This window comes from Epinephelus moara, chromosome 16 (genome assembly GCF_006386435.1).
Source record: "Epinephelus moara isolate mb chromosome 16, YSFRI_EMoa_1.0, whole genome shotgun sequence".
Lineage (NCBI taxonomy): Eukaryota > Metazoa > Chordata > Actinopteri > Perciformes > Serranidae > Epinephelus > Epinephelus moara.
In genome coordinates this window covers 22,984,590-23,003,976 of record NC_065521.1, presented here as the reverse complement: position 1 = coordinate 23,003,976, position 19,387 = coordinate 22,984,590, and the positions used below count along the sequence as shown (strand labels likewise).

Below are 19,387 nucleotides of genomic sequence, written 5' to 3'. Positions count from 1 at the left end.
TGATTTCTAGATTGGGAACAGGTGTGCTGTAATCAGGCCTGGGTGTGGCTACAGAAATTGAACTCAGGTGAGATCAACCACAGTTATGTTTTAACAGGAGCTGGGGGGCAAACACTTTTTCACACAGGGCCATGTAGCTTTGGATTTTTTTCTTCCTCATTAATAAAAGCCTTCATTTAAAAACTGCATTTTGTGTTTACTTGTGTTATCTTTGACTAATGTTTAAATTTGTTTGATGATCTGAAACATTTAAGTGTGGAAAACATGCAAAAAAGTAAGAAATCAGGAAGGGGGCAAACACTTTTTCACACCACTGTATGTCGAAAAACACTGCCTCCCGCCACAGCTGTTGTCAGCGCAGAGGCATAAAAAGTTAAATCACTACCACGGGGTCCACGTCAACTGAAAAAGCCCACAGTGGGACAGTTACGTCACTCGCTATTGATTGGTCAGGGCAAAACAAAACACAATAACACCCAAACAGAAATTTGCTGTACTAGAGACATAGTTGCCTCTCTTTCTGAATACAAATGAAGCATTCTCTACCCTGTGCACTAATAACTGTTCAGGTTAAGACAGATGAGTGCTCGTTTAGTCAGGTCTGCTGTGTGTCTGCGAGGCAGGGGTTCGTGGCAGCTGCCCAGGTGACAGCAGTGAAAACAGCCCTAGCAAGCGGAGTGCGGGGATAATCCCAGAGGGCCGTGCTGCAATCCTCTTGGCTTCAGGACTGAGCGTGGTGACAGGGGGCCAGTTTCAGCACTGCCCTCAATCCCCTTATGTACACACGCAGGCTAACACGTAGTGTGAGGGAGCGACGCGAAAATAACATTAACTAGGACCTGAACCACTCATCTGATCAGCTGCTGCTCCTTCTCAGCGCAAGAAAGATCAGAAGCACCGACACAAACAGAGTGTCACAGTAAATACTCCTCCCAAACAGTGGAGGAAATAATCTGTCTGCCTATCTACCCTCACAAATCGTGGATGACAGTAGTACTTACCTTATAGGCTTTCTCCATCAGGTTGACCTTGCTCAGCTTCAGGATGACGGCAAAGTTGATGGGTTTCTTGCTCATTCGCCCTGGTTTCTTGTTAAAGTCAACCTGTTGAAAGATCTGTAAAAGAAAGGCATAAACAAACAAAAATGTTGAACTCAGACCCAACTGCTCAGGAATGCTCAGTTTTATTGGTACTACAGTAGGCTGTTCTAAGCTATACCAGGGTATGTAAAAATCCCAACGGTATGATTTTGACTCCTGTCAAAAATACAGATGCTCATCTTTCAGTCTGTCTCTTTGACCCACTCTGCTCCTGGTTTGCACCGGCATTACACCAGCTTAAAGCTAAAGGCCGTCGCCTGGAACGCCTTTATGCTAAAACTGGCCTTGTGGTGTATAAAGACACTCTTGCTCCTCGCTTGTTTTCTACGGCCCAGTGTGACACCTTTATGCTGAAAATAGTCACCAGCAACTGACCACATCTAACAATACTAACTACAGTTCACCTGATTTGCTTTCTGTGCTTCCCCTCTGCGATTGTACATTCCTCCCCTTCCTCTGGTCTTGTGCCCACATCTGTCATATTCCGTCTGATTTAATGGTGACACACATATTGATGATGATGATTTTATACCTAGAATTCATAATTATGATACTGTCTAGTCATTTTTATTAACTTTCTTTGTATATTACTGAATTGTTTATTCTATGATTTACGGATACATTGCTACTTGTTTATTTTACTGTGTCTTGTAAGGTGTCCTTGAGTGTTCTAAAAGGCGCCTATACATTAAATGTGTTATTATTGTCTTTTTATTAAACTTAATTAAACTAAAAATATTAAACTTGTAAAACTAAACTTTCAATGAATTTAGTCGCCACTGGCAGGTGAAGTGATTAACGCTGATCATGTTGTTACAGTGCAGTGTTCTGCTGGGAAGCCTTTGGTCCTGGCATTCACGTGAATGCTACTTGACGCGCTCAACTCACCCAAACACTGCTGCAGACCAAGAACCCCCCTGATGGCGATGGCCCCCCCAGCAGGACAATGCACCATGCCACACTGCAAAAACTGCTCAGGAATGGCCTGAGGAACGTGACATTTGGAGGTCAAGTTGATGCCTTGAGCTTTTTGTCATGGTCCTCGGGCCATTCCTGAGAAGTTTTTGCAGTGTGGCATGGCGCTTTTTCCTGCGGGGGGGCCATCGCAACTGGGAGTCGTTGCCATTAGGGGGGTTACATGATCTGAACCTGTGTTTGGGTGGGTGGAGCATATCAAGTGGCATCCACATGAATGCCAAGACCAAAGGTTTCCCAGCAGAACACTGCACTGTAACAAGATGATCAGTGTAACTCACTTCACCTGTCAGTGGATTTAGTGTTGTGGCCTATTGGTGTACATACATATATATGTGTGTGTACATCACTCAATGCCTACCAGGCATCAGAGTGATGTTTGAGAGTAAAATTTTTCAACAAAATAAACAAAATGAATTCTCAGTGCAAGCTATGTGACATTACCTTCCGTATCACAGCTAATCTATACAGACCCCACAGCTCAGAACACCAGGCTAACACCTCTACCTAACTCGTCACGCTGCAAATGAGCATATGACCGAACATTAGCTTGTTTCAGTGTTTCCCAATAAAGATGCCTAACCTGCTCTGTGCGTCAGCGAACAGACAGTACATATCAATGCGTCGCTTCTTTGAAAAACTGCTCACGCTGGCTCTATTTTCGCGAAGCTTCGTGCACCTCAGCCTATTTTCAGAACGACAGCAAACCATTGCCTAGGCTCGCTCAGGGCTTGATAGGTTTCCTGAATGTTGCTATCGCTTGTAGCAAATCTGGACATTTTTTAACAAGGTTCGATCACTCGCTGTGTGCTAGGAAGATGTGCTACCCTAACCCTGTTCTTTTTTTTTTTTTGCACGTACAAGTAAAAATCTAATGTGACAACTCAAATATAGAAATTATTTACAATGCCCATCCCTAATGTACAGTGCCTACAGCATGCTCAGATTATGTTTGACAGATATTTACATGTTCACTGTGTTTATTCAAATTACAAGAATACATAATTTACTGGTGAAGCGGGTTGGTGTTACAGACCGGTGGAAAGAAACTGTTGTGCTGTTGGCGTACAGTGTTCTGTAGCGCCTCAGTATCCGAAGTTAGCTTTTTATACATTTGACAAATCAACATTTTTCTTCTTGTCACTTATTCATAAGGTCAACCAAGTGAACAACCACAGGTACAGTGTACAGTAATATTACATCAGCATCCCTCTCCTTTATGATAATTATCATTGTACACAGTTATTTTACATATTGCAGTGTTACAGAGATGACACATTTCTATCTTAGTCTGTGAAAGTACATTCTAGCCAGCGTGTGGGCTATTTGTCTACAAGCTTCAGCTTTCACATCTGCCCACAATGCGCAAGTGAATTTCTGTCTTGTATTTGTGTATCAAGCTATTTCTGACTCCCCGTATCTCTGTGCGTTTGTGTGTGTGTGTGTGTGTGTGTGTGTGTGTGGTCGTTACTGTGCTCAGTGCGCGCAGCAGAGCAACGCTCCTGGCCGGTGCTGTCTGTACAAACATAGGATGTGGTGGCGGTCTGCGGGGGAGCCAGGGGGAAGTGGGAAGGCATGGGCCAACCCTGGTGCATGCACGCACACACACAAAGGCACACACACATATACACGCACAGCTAGTGAAGCAGGAAGCTCCAAATCATACACCCCCCTCAGAGATGCGAGAACACACACAGGCACAGACACACAGGAGGAAGGGGCTGCTTCTGCTGCTCTAATTAAAACAGTAGCAGCGTACCTCAGCCTGCCTTTAACAGTGCTTTAACAAGGGGAACAGTAAAGGAGAAAAAACACAGGAAATATCGTGCGTCACAAATAAACACGGTTTGCTGTTGGGGGTTAGGGGAGGGGGCTCGGAGTGTGCACGGGGAAAAAGAGGTGGAGAGTGGGCCATAAGCAGAGAGGATGTGGTGTGCACAGCGTGTTGGGACCAGAGTGTAAACCACAACCGAGTCTTTATCACTTTGGTGAAACTGCTGCATGCGCATACACACATACATACATACATGCTTATAAAACAAACACACACAACAGGCATGCACTGACCAATCTGAGCGGGCTGAGCCAGTTGCTGTCGCCAGCACACTGCTCTCCTCCAGCACACCACAACACCGCCCCGCGGCATGCATACACACTTGCACATTTGCACACAAAGGACACACAGACCGCACAATCACGTGCTTAACACCTGACCTGGAGAAAATGTTGTCAGTTGGTGACCTGTGATTGGTCTGATAGCAAAGGTGTCTCTCTCTCTCACTCACTCACTCACACACACACTCACACACACACTCTCACACACACTCTCACACACAACACACACACACACACACACACACACACACACACACACACACCTATCCTTCAAAGTGTTTCCTCCAGGGCTCCTTCAGTTGTGGCCGTTGAGACCAAAATGCATTTCATACGCCACTGATGTTTTCCACAGCAAGCCACCGACGGAACATTTCATCACATCTACCTTTTCACTGTTTCCGTTTCTGACAAAGAAAACCAACTGACTGTTGTTTGTTCTGCATCATTTCAAACTATCTGAGGTCTCTCAGTTCAGTGAAATGGTGAGAGAAACATTTTTAACTACTGGAAACTTGACACAGGCTGCACTGATCCTGTCAGATCCACATTTATCCACTGTGACCGCTGGTTTCTGGAGACGACAGGAAGTCTTACCTCCAGGAGGAAAGGCAGGACCGGTACAAATGTGTTGGTGCTGCTGGACAGCAGGGTGAGGGCTCTGCAACAGTGCATCCTCAGAGGGTAATATCTGGATGTGGGCACCAGCCTGTTCAGGGAGAGAAAACCGTGGTCAGTGTCTCCACCTGCTGTTGGCAAAATGTACAGTGACACGGTGGTTTCACACCAATAAGTGAGATGTTATGCTGCACATAAAATTAACGTTAGGATGCTGCTGAAGTTTCTCTGCCACAATTTAAGAAAGTGACAGTTAATAACAAATTCTGACACCACTATCATTATCTGTGAATAAAAAAAATAGGTACTACATGAAGCTTTGTCCAATATTTATTTTTTTTAAATATACTGTATGCATACAAATTCTCATATTTTTAGGAATTTGGTTATCAAAGAGTACAGTGTATGCTGGGCTTTACTGGCAACTGATTCCGGCTAGGCAGAGAGCAAAGTGGACTTTACGACAGGATCGCAGAAGAACTGACCAGCCGCGGCTTCCCTCCCACGTCACTGTTTACGTCACACGCTGAGCTACACGTTTTGTTACTTGCTCACGCCCCCCATTGCCCCAAAAAAGGCGCATTCTGTATAAACAAAAGTAGGTGTACGGCATTTTGCTACACTCCCCGATTTTGTTTTTATACTGCCAATGCTGAAAAAAGACTGATTGGGCTTTCCTGCAAATTTGCACAGTTCCTGTTTAAAAAGGATGTTTTTATTTTACCTTGAGCCCTTTTACCACTTCATGTGCATGGTTTTTTTGTGTATCATCATATTCACCATATAACTCAATATTGACATGTCTGTTGGTGTTTAATAAATGAATAAAGAAAAGAGTAAATGCATTGTGGCTAACTCTTTGTATCTATCAGAAGTCTGAGGAAGAGCCTGGTGCTTCAAACTTTACACAGCATTACAATTCTTGTTAAAGGAGCTACTTGGTGTGCGGATCCGTTTGTTTCAGCGCTTCACACCCGTCACTGTTTAAAATTATTCGCTCCCACCCTCCATGACTGTATTTTCAGCAACACTGCAATCCTCTGTGCATAATCTCGCCTTATTTATCACTTTTTGCCAGCAGCCATTCTGTCACTCAAACAGTACTGTCACAGCAGGAGACCCTTTATTCTCAGTTCTGCGCTGTTCATTTGCTGCTGTGAGCTTTATGTCAATGTGTGAAGGTAGTGTTGATATGGAGTTCAGAACAAAAGAAGCTCTGCGTGAACAAAAACGCAGGTGTTGATGGCGGCATGTTGCTTCAAGTATTGGTGAGCACATGAGTGTGATTTGGGAAGAGTCAGATCCATAGATCCACAACTTTAAGGTTCATCAGACACTAACAAAAACTGTACAGATACTTTTGCCCTGCTAGTGGTGAACACTGCAAGGACGAAATAGATTTTGTCACATAAAAACACCTGAATAATCAATTATGACTAAAGATTGTTGTATTTTAAATTTGGCAAGTGCTGAGATTTTTGTTTAGACCTGAAACGAGACAGAAAATGAATCTGCAAATATTTTGATAATTGAGTCATTTTACAAATTTGATTCACTTGCCTTACTTTACAATGAACCAAATATCTTTAAACACAATTACTCGATTGCTTGAAACTTTAAAGGTCCAGTTGTGGGATATAGTGGTATTGAATGGTGAGGTTTTAAAACTGAAACTTCTCCCGTGTGCCAAGCCTGTAGAAGAACTACAGTGTCTGATGTGAAAACGCTAATCACAAAAGGCCTTATCCAGAGCCAGTGTTTGGTTTGTCCCTTCTGGGCTACTGTAGAAACAACTAGATGGATTTCGTGGAAGATGACCTGCTTTGTTTGTAGATATAAACGGCTCATTTGAGGTTAACAAAAACAAAATAATTCATTTTTTTTTCTTCTTTTTTTCTTTTCTTTTCAAACCTGTCTGCATTAGTCTTCGTAGCTTAGCGCCACAAAAGGGTGTAAGCTTTTTATGAAGATTGATGCACTGTTAATCTTGCAGTCAAGTATTTTATACCCATACTGTGCGTGGTTGTGACCGTCACCCACCCTCCCTGGAGACTAGCCTATTAGCCTTTATTGGAAAAACTTCCTAATATGAGCCAGAGAGGGCCGTGATACACCGTAGTGTGTCAAGGGGAAAGTAAGGGACAGACAGGGGGGATTGAGGGACAGGTGCTTAAGTCCTGAGTTATATAGCGACAGTGCATACAAAATAATTCTTAGTTTCAGGTGATTATACACCAAAGAAAACAAAACTATGAACATTATATTCCATTTTTAACAATAAATCTCCCTCCATCCTCCACACTGGACCTTTCAAACAACTTGAAATGATAAAATTGCATATAAATACACTTACTTGATGGTGCCGTTTATGACTTGGCAGAGTGGATAGATGAGAGGTTGGAGTACATCACTAGGGTGCAGGGTGCTGAGGACTCGACACCACAGGTACAGACAGTGGATATACTGCCAGTTATACACAGATTGGTACGTTTCCTACAGAACACACACAAGGAGAGTCAGTGTCATAATAGAGGTGCATCAAAAGGCTGTAAAGCTCCGTAAGAACTGAATTCTTATGTGTTTATTTAATGATGTGCTCCTTTTTGTGATGTGTTGTGCTTAGGAGAAGAACAATCAAGCAAGAAAAGTCATTAACATCAGGCTGGTGTGTATAACATGAAGATGCCAGAAAGAAGCTTTTTGCTGCAATATATTAGATGTTTAAGTCAATTTAAGTTTTTAAGAATAATATGAAAATAATCTTAAATCACTCATTGTAAACTGACAAAAAAGTCTTCCAATACCTGTGTCCCTGCCATCCAAGGAAGCATTTCAAATGTGTCTATAAATGTTAAAGTGTGTCTCTTCAAAGCGTTCAAAAGTGCAAAAGCTGACCATCTGCCTGAGCATGAGACTCCCTAAAAACTTTCACTCGGGGGCAGTGTGCGCGTGATGTGCGCTCTTGTCGGCTTGCACTGAGTCATCTAGTCAGTTTTTGGATAAGCTAGCAAAACTGTGTGCTGAAAAGTTCTTTATTAACCTAATCTTAACCCCAAGATTAAACCTACAGGAGTCCTCATGTCTAATTGTAACTTCAAACAGAGACTTTTTGCATTTTTGCTTTTTGTTATCATTAATTTGTGAAGACACACCTATTTTGCTCCGCAGCGCTGCTGGCAGGCTGCAACAATGACTAAACTTCCCTGCAGATTTTCAAATGACTTTTACATGACTGCTGATATTGTATAATTGATCTTCATAACATTATACTGCTAAATATGCACAACTAAACCTTGCTAAAATATATTGATCACTCATCAGTATAGAAATTAGAGGAAAACATGAACAATATATTCTGTATGCCTTCATACTTCTGTATTATTCAGTCTAGTTTGCCTCATCTTCCAAGCATTAGAAATAAAATTAGCCCATACTTGACAACTCAGTCAGATTTCTCATTTTCAGCAAACCAAAATAATTATGGAGCTTGCTAAAGCGTGCACTGCTGCGTCCTGCAAAACTACACCCATCCAGTAGAAATACCAAGTTACAGAGTCTCCAAAGTACATACACACAGTCAACAACCAACCTTTTTCTTCATGGTCATGGCGTTCCTGAGGTGAATGGCCAGCTGTCGAATGTAGATGAAGGCGTGCTGGTAAGTGGTCTGTGTGTCCAGGGAGTACATCTCTGTTAGAGTCCGCTGCATGAAGTTGATCATGGGCAGCGCGTTGGGAGATGTGAACTTACAGTTCTGTACGTACGAAATGTACATTTGCTGCAAAGAGAAAGAAAAACATCATAAGCAGATGAAAGACAGATGAAAATATGAACTGGTTAGACAAGCTAGGTGTGGTGTGAAGGATTTGGAACGAGCATCAGATTAAAAAGAAAATAAACTCTCTTTCAAGAAACCGCTCCACGCAATTCCTACTCCATTTTACATCCAGTCTGATCCTGTATTACTCTGCATTTAGCTCACCTTGAGAATAGGGTTCAGGTATGTTTCCTGCTTGTGTCTACACATTTTGTTGAGGGCCAGGAAGGCTAGAACCCGACTTGTCTCCTCCCCCGTGCTCCACTGCTTCATCAGTTGCTACACACAAAGACATGAGTTGGCTCATTAAAACTACTTTGCTGGGTTCAATTAAGGATAAAAATGCATGCCATCCTGTGGTAACTTATGCCTTACCTTAACCAGGTGACGACACTGTTTGGGTAGACAAAGGTAATAAGGTACGAGCTGGTTGGCATGCCTCAGGACAGCACTGATGACTGTGGCCTCAGTTAGACAGGATAACAGCTGCAGGTGGAGAGTAAGACAACAGAGATGTTTTGAGGAAAACAGAGGAAAAGGATGAGGGAGAAGAGGGGGGAAATATCATGACATATACAGCTCTGTTAAAAATGAATCATGTTATGTTCAATGAAATATTAATTTCTCTGCATTTCATCTACTGAATGTCGTCCTGTCTAGCCAACAAGATACAAGAGGCAGAACTCAAAGGGAGAAAAGCATAGACAGACACAGAAGCCACTTTCTCTTATGAACTTTGGACAATCAAGGAATCAGGTCCAAATGTGATCCAAAGTTTCCCTTTCACACATGCGGCACACAAAAGGAGACTGTCAGTGTGAGAAACTTCTCACCAACTGGAAATTTTCTGTTGGGTTTAGGCGAGGGGGTGGTGCCTGGGTAGCGTGTTCAGGAGACCGTGTTACACTACGGTCATGTAGCCGGTTTGTAATTTGGTGATAAAAAACAGAGTCTCTTCCTGTTCCTTTGATTTGCCTGACGATTTCAGCTTCGGTCTCTACCAAATGAAGTTTCAGAATCTCCTCGTCTCTCCACTTAGACATTATCTTTGCTGTCTTTGTGTAAATGACTCCTGTTCCTGTTCCTGTTCCTCTTCACCTTTAGATGTGTTTTCTTCCAATTTCATGTGAGCTGAATGATAGAAATGTCATCAACACACTCACTCACTCACTGAATTCTCTAGATGATTACCTGTTCCAATCACACATGAGATCAATCTGACATTACACAGACTTTTCGCTGGGTAGCTGGCAGGGTAAAGTCTGTTTAATGTCCAATTTCAACTGATTCGGACATCTGCGTTCTAACATACAGCTCCTCCAGGTTATATCAAGATCATTTCAGGCTTGCAGTGCATGTGTAAAAGGGGCTACAGGAGAAACACTTTAAGTGAACAGCAAAACAAACCTGAACTACTCCACTGAGATACATCTTGATGTCGATCTGATTCTTTTGCCACCTTGGACTAGATGACGGGAGCACTAGCCTAAGAGCAAAACAGAGGAAACAAGTGAAGTGAACCGTCTTTCCACAGCTACATTTAGACTATCAAGATCAAGCCAGAAAATGTGATATGCATTTCATACTTTTTCTGGTCTTTCTCTGGCTTGAGGTTGAGCATCCTCTGCAGGGCCACATAAATATCTCTGATACAGAACAAGACCAAGGCGTTGAACACTGCAGACAGGACAGGGAAAGAGATATTTATGCATATTTGTTGAGTGTAGAATGTTTAATTGTATTGTATCATTTAAGTGCAAGACTCTCAATTTAATACATTAAGATTAATTAAATATCAAACTGTGTATTTTCATTACAAATCAGTGAAACAGTGCAGTGTTGAGGTCGTGGAGCTGAAATAAAAGCTTCCCGTTTTTGCAACCATATCTGGTTAATCTTGAAAATAATAATCTTAAATAATCTTGTTATTGCTGTAAACCACTGGTGTTTTGTATCATGTGCACTGTTAAGGTAGGATCCTGATATGCTTTAATATGTTATAGTCAATAACACAAATATAATAAGTGCCTATACTTTGTGATTTATGATTACTCATAATGTGCAGGCGCTCTTTTTATTGTACAAAAATGTATGAAACAGGAAAATCACCACAATGCCAATTTCAAGCTTCATTGCTACACCACTGATATTTACGCTGAACATTTTAGAATTACTACAGGGAGCACTTAAAAAAAATACTGCTATAACCCAAATTTTAACAGCAACCTAAACAACATTTCAATATGTGCTGAAAGTAAGACTTAATGCTTTATTGGTAATGACTGATATGTGCCAAGTACTGAAAGCTGGCATTAAATATCTGCTCAGTTATGTATTTTTGATCAGAGAGTTCCTAAATTAAATCAGATTGTTACAGAGTCTTGACTGCATTTTATTTACAGCAGTTACTGTCAATATTTTTATAATTAAAGTGTATCATCATAGTGATGATGCTATAAATTTTCAATCAAACTACTACAGTTTAAAATCACATATCCAACATGGTGTTTTACCTGAGCTGTCGGCCACTTTGTATCGACACTGAGTAACTCCTTCACCCTTAGTTGTAGCCACAGCAGCCTTAAATGCCTGGGTGACCTCTCTAAAGAGACGAGCTGTGGGTTCCTTCTTCATAGCAGCTTTCCACTCCTCAATCATTTTATCTGTGACTTTGATAGACTTCTTTGCCTTCTTGGATTTCTTTGAAGCTTTCTGACCCTCCTCATCATCCCCGTCCTCATCGTCACCAGAGCTGGCCTCCTACATGCAAAACACACCACTATGAAGATCTTTGTTTTCACAAGAGAAGTCATCATGACCTCACACACTAGCAGCCAGCCTACCTCCAGCGCAGATGGCAACTTGTGATACTTCTTCTCATCCTCATCCTCAGAGCTGTCTGTGTCGTCAAAGTTTAGGAGCGTTTGGTCGTTTGCTTGTAAGAACTTGTAGAACTCTGGATCTTTGTTCTTTAACCTGGACAGCTGCTCCTTGTGCTCACTGGCCTTGCCTTTCTTTTTATCATCCCTATAGAGAAAACACACGAGTTGACTGCCTGGCCTTGAGAGGTTTTGATGTTGTTATAACCAGCATAACAATGATATTATGTATAAGAACTATATGCAAAGGACTCACGTCTGAAGGGCTGCAGATTTCAGACCTTTCTTCTTGTTCTTTTTATTGAGTCCATTCTGTTTCGGAGTCTCTTCTTCAGATTCACCTTCAGAGTCAAAGCCTGACTGCATGAACTCATCCACACTGAGGTCTTCCAATTTCCTACAAAATAAAAGTCAACAGTTCAACAGATGAAATAAGTTGGCCAACATGTGGGAGCAATCTTCAAACATCTACAGCGTCCAGCTCCAACGAAAACGTTTTATTGGTTAGCTGCCAGCTTGACAGTTAACTAACTGTAAAAGTCTCCATTAACATTCATGAATAGTCCATTTCAAAGAGAATATATTTCACATGTAGCTGGCGTTTGATGTAACTAAGCTAGCCCCAACAGTAAGCTAGCGTTAACAGCATGGGTAGCTGGGACGCTAGTTCAAACAATATTAGCTAAAACGAGTCTTTGAAACGCTACAAATACACCGACTGGACTGACAACACTTTGACTTATAAAAACGATACAAATTTGCCGTTAAAACTCGTCATACAGAGAAAAAAGTAAAGAAAATAGCCACATGCCTCTTCTGTTTAGCTGCCATGCTGGATCCAAAACGTGACACCATCAGACCTCAATACCCACAATGCCGCGGTGCAAAACGAAGGAGTTGGTTTTATGTTTCACGGGTGCTAAACCGTTAGCTAGTTTAAACATGTAATGAAAGTGACACAATTCTTTTATACAACTGTTGGGGATTTTTTTGTGTTAGTTTTTGATAATATGCGTAACCATTATAATTAGTTAATATCGAAATTTAATTCGAAACTAAAATTGAAAGAAAAACTGTCGGCGAGCACGACAACCTCGAATTACACTGTCAAAGTAGAGCGTACAAGAACAAGCAGTGTTTTGATGCTGCACGTGAGTTTAAATTAAATGGTCAGCTGCATCCACGAGATACGGACAGCTGAGGACCCTCAGAGGAGAGGTTGTTATCTTTTCAGTCTGTAGTTTGTTTCGCTACACAGCCACAAAGCTGGGCAAGCTTACAAATAGGAAGAAATCACAGCTGTCACACCGACACCGACGACGGCTGGTGGTGAGTCCTACTTTTAATTCTTCCGTTAGGCATAGCTAACGTTAGCTGGTTAGCCATATGTAATGAATCGTGACTCAAACGGTCGTGACTTTTATTTTATTTTAGTGGCAGCATGATGAATGCACAGTTTCCACGTATGTATCGTCTATAAAACTGGAAACGAAAATGAAAATCTGTCTATTCTTGAACACTGAGTTTATTTGCTGTTCGCAGTTTGTTTGATTTGTGTTCCGGGTTAATCGAGGCGGGGGGTGGCTCACACTCAGACCAATCACGGTGCTTCTAAGTCAAACCCCGCCTTTCGCGCCCGCTAAGATTTATTTATCGAACGCACTTCCGGACTCCGAGCAGACAAAAGGAGGCGCTTAAGGTCGTTTGTGTCACGTCAATAAACGAACATCAGTTGTAAATGTTTGACATTTGCGCTGAGGAAACAACTTCCTGTATATTTCCACAGTGAAGCCTCTGTCCCACGGTGTCACGTATCAACAGCATGAGCACCGTTGGCACCTTCACCTCCGGCAGTTTCAGCTCCACCTTAACAAAGCGATGTCAGCTTTCATGCAGTTTTTTGCATTGACGTCAACCGCATACAGCACAAAACAGAGGCTTTCTCCATATTTCGTATGCCTGAGTCAGAATATGGACAGATAGCCGGACTCTGGGACCAGTTTTAAACCAATCTGACTGCGACAGCTGCTGATTTATCTCCCATCACTGTGAGGAAGACACTGCGTCCAAGGATAACCGCACCACAACCACTGGTAAAGACATGACACATCCATTCTCTCTATTGCTGCTGCTGCTGCAGCTGATAGCCGCTGTTATTCAAAATAGATGGGGTGGGGGTTGGGGTTTCTTCAAAGCACATAAGGAGGCAATATGAATAGAAACATCCTTCTGTCCAAAATAGATTACAGTGTAGCACTTGTGTGCCCAAAAAGATTGTGCATGTTTGTAAAAGAGAGTCTTTGTGTGGATGTCAGCCAAGGTTTTGAGCCAGAGAGAGGAGAGAAGATTTTAAGAGACAAGCCTGGGATGGACAGGGCAAAATGCTTTACTCTGTTAGTTTTAGCTGTGACAATTGTGTTTTCACTTTTGCCCCCAACCTCCTGTGTATCCATGTCTCAATTTGCAGCATTGTCTCTCCTTATTCCCTCGGGCATGAGAGCAGATTGTTCCCTCATAGAGGAACATGGTTGGTCTGTTTTTGTGGCCCATTGTGTTTTGGAAAATGGGACCCGAAGCAAGTCGCCAGGCAGCTGTGGTGACATTTGAGATGGTCCTCGGTGGGACAGTGCAGACTATTTAGTTGAAAGAGCGCCTCTGAGCAGATGACAACATAATTATGATGCCTTTATGCTCAGTGAATTGTGTGTTTGGCTGGAGACATATGAAACTTAACTTTATCAGGATCCATAACATGTTGTGTTTCAGCCTTAAGAGTCATGTTTCTTGGCCTTCAAACTGATCAGTATTCTTCATTGATGGCTGCCTAGTTGTTCTAATTAGCTTGTTTTATTGTTACGAAAACCCCTCTTTATATTTACAAACACGAATAATGCATTTAAAATGTAAAATGAAAAGCAAAGCATCACTAGAGGACACTTAGGGAGACTATAAACAGCACATTATGTGGAAGCTCTCAGAGGAATTTGGAGTACCTGGCTTTAAACTTGTCATACCACTTAGCTTCGGCTCATATGCCTGTTTCACTGCACTTGTAAGGGATCGCAGCATCAAATTCAGTGTATTTGAGTGAATATTCTCTTTCTAGGCCTGTGATGTTTCTAATTTAGTTCTAGTCTGGTTCATCCAGTAGTTTGCATTAGCCCATCCTAAATATTCATCAGACAACAGCTTACAAGATACCGCCTGTTTATGGTTATGCAATGTTCTGAAGTATGTTCTCCATCTGAGAGCAGGGCGGATGAGAGTACAAAGGAAAAGACTAACTAAAGCTACATCCTTCTCTCCTCCCACCCTGCTTACCCGAGGCTGCAGCTGGGGTGAGGTTGGGGGATTCACAGCTAATTCTAATGCAATTAAACTCCCTAGACAGAATTCATTGCAATAAGATAAACCAAGACTGTCCAACAGATGAGAAGCATCTGAATTCAGTTCAAGTAATAATGTTCATCTCCCTACCTTCCTAGTGTCATAATGTGATGTAATCAGTCTTGACACTGAATGTCAAATAATCAGGCCAGCCAACCTACTACACTTTGTAACTGTGCTGAGTTTTCTGTCATGCTGGTAGGCTTCTTGTCAACGCTGTCAGGATGGGTACTACAATAGCAACAATACAATGATTGCTCAGGACACCTGTCATAATACCTGCCTCCCAGCAGATCAGCTAAGCCCTCCCAGGTGAGACATTTTTCTACAGTATGTTAATGACTTTGGTATTAATTGACACGAAAATGTTTTTTGCATGTTTCAGTTGCCCAGAGCGCGGCCCAGGCAAGAGCCCGCGACCGCCAGATCAGGCACCATGATGGAGGGGGGCATGCAGCTGCTCAACCGCGATGGCCACAGCATCTCGCACAACTCGAAGCGCCACTACCACGACTCCTTCGTGTCCATGAACAGGATGCGACAGCGTGGCCTTCTGTGTGACATTGTGCTCCATGTCTCCAACAAAGAGATCAAGGCGCACAAAGTGGTGCTGGCATCCTGCAGCCCCTACTTCCACGCTATGTTTACCAGTGAGTTCAGCTGTTGCTTGTTGCATGCCTGAAGACATTTCAAGCTCCGACATCAAACTGAGCATCAATTTGCTCTGTTGCTCAGAATTTGATAACACAACAACTAGCGTGTGCAGTGAACGCCACCTCATCCTTTCAGCATCATCGCTTCCTTCCCCTTCTTCCTGTCTGGGGCACAGGTGGTCAGATGAGGTGTGTGTGAGTCTCATATTTCCTCCTGACACTAAACCTTTGTGAGGGTACAATGTGTCTCTAGACAGTCAGTTGTCTGGCTTTGAGACTCAGCTGCTAGGCTACCTCTCGTCTGTCCCAGTCACTAATTAGCCCATTTAACACAATCTGCAGATCTTTCATGATCTTCCAAACAGCAAGCCACAGCTCCCCTGCAGATATTGTGCCTGCAATTTCTTCTAACTAATAATAAGTGAAAGAGAAACAAAAAATGAGAGCAACATTTTACTGCTGATGTTGGAGCCTCCTGACACAGAGTTCTGCAGGAACACCTATGTTGGGCAAGTGTGCGTAGACTCAAGAATTTCAAGTAGTTCAACAACTTTGTTAAAACGACTGATTAAATGGACAGCAAAAGATAAACGTTTGACATTTGGCAGCAGTACTGTATACATTAGGAGCTGCAACATGTCAGCATGATTTAACAGTGAGGAAAATATATCAGCCAGAGTTTTAGTGTTTATAACTCAGGAAAAATGTAACGGCTCTTCTTGCACATGCAGATGAGATGTCGGAGAGTCGGCAGACTCATGTAACCCTCCATGACATCGACCCTCAGGCTTTGGAGCAGCTGGTCCAGTATGCCTACACAGCAGAGATCGTGGTCGGGGAAGGCAATGTGCAGGTACGGTAAAAGACTTTTATAGAGATTTATAGACAAGATTGTTAAATTGCACTTTTCACTTGACCCCCATTCATCAAAGCGCAAACAGTGTACTTCCACCTGTAATTGCTCTCCTCTTAGACGTTGCTCCCAGCAGCGAGCCTGCTGCAGCTCAACGGGGTGCGGGACGCCTGCTGTAAGTTCCTCCTCAGCCAGCTGGACCCCTCCAACTGCCTGGGCATCCGAGGCTTCGCTGACACACACTCCTGCAGCGACCTGCTCAAGTCTGCACACAAGTATGTCCTGCAGCACTTTGTGGAGGTGTCCAAGACAGAGGAGTTTATGCTGCTGCCACTGAAACAGGTAAGGGTGATGCTTTCTGTGGCTCCTGCTGTGTCCTCTGCCAACTGCTGCTTTTTAAAGGAAGCACTTTTAATGGTGGCGTATTCATAGTGGGAAACAGTTGTCAGATTTGTCTTCTGGTAATTGCGTCCTCAGCTTGTCAGTCACACCGGTAATTTGCTTACCATTAGATTTGGCAGAGTTGTTATAACCTGTCACCACAGCTATGGGTATGAACATGGGTGTGAAAGTAGAATACCCTTTCAATGTAGAAGCCAGTGTCCACTGGACAAAAGCATATCTGATCCTGTTTACTTTGAGACAACTGGTGAGAGCTATTATTACTTAAAAATGTCATTCACTATGAATACATGACAGACAGTTATTCATTTTGGGCTCATAACTTGCTGCCTACTACTTTAATGACTCAACTTGATTAATCCACCTTATTGTTTAGAAATATGCCAAACAAAACATCAAAGATAAACACACAGTAATACTAAAGAGGCACTTAATTAAGTTCCCCGCATAGTTTTTTTCCATCACAGGCTGAAGGGCGTAGTAGTGGTTAGCACTTTCGCCTCACAGCAAGAAGGTTCTGTGTTCATTTGGCCAGCTTTTGGCCTTTTTGTGTGGAGTTGCATGTTCTCTCTGTGCTAGTGTGGGTTTTCTCCAGCCTCCTCCTCCCACAGACAGGTTTTCCCTAACGTCTCTTACAGATAGGACCCCTCCCCCCAGTGGATGGATGGATATTGTTTATCACATTCTCCACACTATGAGCATAGCATCCTGTACATGCCTGTGTTTGTGCTTCACAATAGAGACTCCCCAAGGGAAGTGGCCACAAGCATGCTGTTGTGTTTTCAGCATTCATTAGGAAGACCTCTCTTGTAACTCAACTAGCTGCATCAATCACATCTCCTGTGGTTTTATGATTCCACTGTGCTGCCATGGACTACTTTATCTGGCAGGTCAACTTAGCCAAACTCTCACTTATTTATCAGCTGGACTCAGCAGTGGCAATGTCGTGGTTTCTGTCCTGGAAGTGGTAATTAGGCAAAGCCAGTGACGTTTTCCAAGGCTGCTGTACTTTTTATAGCGCTAACAGCATTGCTGATATCTCTGGGGTTTCAAGGAGGGTTTCTTTTTTTGGTTTGGACATTTTACCCTGACTATTTTCTGCCATGGTTTTTAGAAATGTTTAGATTTAGGTTTGCTAAATCAATATTAGCCATCTAGTGGGACTGCTGTGGCCAAAAGGTTGCTTGTTTGATTCCTGGACAAGCATGATAAATGTCTGAAGTGTTATTTAGTAAGGCATATAACACCAATTGGTACATAAGAACCACTCAGCAGCCAACAGGTCAGACTGTGGTTGTACTGACAGCCACTTACTGTAAGTGAGCGTCGAGCAAGGTGTTCCTAAAAAAGATAAACCACGGCGGTTAAATTAAGGTCAAAGAAATAATGTAGGCACAATCTCTTATCTAAACTTATAAGGTAGGTCCCACCTACTGGGATCTACTGGCACTGGAAAATTGATTTACAAGTCTGATGTTAGAGAAGTTTTATTTGTTATTACAGGAGTTAAACAGGCCTGTGATTTTAAGTGTGAACATGAAAACACTATTGTGCTAACAGCTTGCACTTTTAATGGTCAAAAAGTGCTGAAGTTAAGTACTTTACAAACTTTATTATTTTGGTATTCTTATAATGTTTCTTGCTTTCAGTCTTTTGTTTCTTCTCATGTTTCAGCTTTTAAAAAAAAAAATTTAACCTCACACTATCAGACTGCCACTATAAGCCTGGTAATTGTACTTTCCTTGTATAGGTGGGGGTTTGTGTCGATGTCTCAATAACGGAGAGAACTGCATCATCTCTTATATGAAATGGCGACTGTTTCAAACAATTGCCTTGCTGAGCCTTGCCGGGTGACAATGATTTAAAGTGTCGGTGAATAGAAATAACAAACAGCTGCCAGCATCACTCGCTCATTATCTTCCTATCTCTCTAAGGACCAATCTCCACTGAAGAGATTGTGCTCCATGGGAGTAAAACCAGTACGGGAGTAGAAAGCCCTCAGACTGAATCTGCCATAGGAGTGTGTGGGCACTGTCCATTAAAACACTGAACGTTAAGATGCATAAGACAGATTAAAAATAAACAATTTTCTTTCCCTCATCTTCTGCCTCTCTATTTCCTTTGACTCACTGTCCTGTTCTGTCTGCAGCTGTTCTGTGTCTGTCATAAATCTGCATCAGAGCTGGGTTTATGCACTGGCTGCTCTAAAGGACTCACAGAACTGTGAAATATGCCCCAAATTTCTTTGCCTGTTCTGTGAAGGAAGTAGCAAGGCGTGGCAGGGTCGTGACTCGTCTGCTTTGGTGATGCTTCACTAATGTAGCATCACATGCATGACATAAAGACAACAAAGGATGAATCAATCAATCAATCAATCAATCAATTTTATTTATAAAGCCCAATATCACAAATCACAATTTGCCTCACAGGGCTTTACAGCATACGACATCCCTCTGTCCTTATGACCCTCGCAGCGGATAAGGAAAAACTCCCCAAAAAAACCCCTTTAACGGGGGAAAAAAACGGTAGAAACCTCAGGAAGAGCAACTGAGGAGGGATCCCTCTTCCAGGACGGACAGACGTGCAATAGA

General features: G+C 42.5%; 2 protein-coding genes across 6 annotated transcripts in view; one reads left to right on the top strand and one right to left on the bottom strand.

The window, feature by feature from the left end:
• Positions 1–12,399, bottom strand: part of noc2l (NOC2-like nucleolar associated transcriptional repressor) — a 26,811-nt gene extending 14,412 nt beyond the window's left edge. For both annotated transcript variants that reach the window (XM_050063812.1, XM_050063813.1), the window contains exons 1-12: positions 12,313–12,399; positions 11,758–11,898; positions 11,466–11,649; positions 11,136–11,382; positions 10,209–10,299; positions 10,030–10,108; positions 8,998–9,108; positions 8,788–8,901; positions 8,395–8,583; positions 7,159–7,298; positions 4,785–4,896; positions 1,002–1,115 (exon numbers count right to left, since the gene is read on the bottom strand). In XM_050063812.1, the coding sequence (XP_049919769.1) occupies positions 1,002–1,115; positions 4,785–4,896; positions 7,159–7,298; positions 8,395–8,583; positions 8,788–8,901; positions 8,998–9,108; positions 10,030–10,108; positions 10,209–10,299; positions 11,136–11,382; positions 11,466–11,649; positions 11,758–11,898; positions 12,313–12,356 (1,566 nt within the window). In that variant the 5' untranslated portion in view covers positions 12,357–12,399. The remainder of the gene's footprint in view (positions 1–1,001; positions 1,116–4,784; positions 4,897–7,158; positions 7,299–8,394; positions 8,584–8,787; positions 8,902–8,997; positions 9,109–10,029; positions 10,109–10,208; positions 10,300–11,135; positions 11,383–11,465; positions 11,650–11,757; positions 11,899–12,312) is intronic.
• A 120-nt stretch (positions 12,400–12,519) lies between these two features.
• The window catches only part of klhl17 (kelch-like family member 17), a 19,486-nt gene continuing 12,618 nt past the window's right edge, over positions 12,520–19,387 (top strand). The window contains exons 1-5 of one of the 4 annotated variants that reach the window (XM_050063815.1): positions 12,521–12,830; positions 13,288–13,594; positions 15,274–15,538; positions 16,273–16,394; positions 16,515–16,736. In XM_050063815.1, the coding sequence (XP_049919772.1) occupies positions 15,325–15,538; positions 16,273–16,394; positions 16,515–16,736 (558 nt within the window). In that variant the 5' untranslated portion in view covers positions 12,521–12,830; positions 13,288–13,594; positions 15,274–15,324. The other 3 variants (XM_050063816.1, XM_050063814.1, XM_050063817.1) reach the window with 3 other exon arrangements.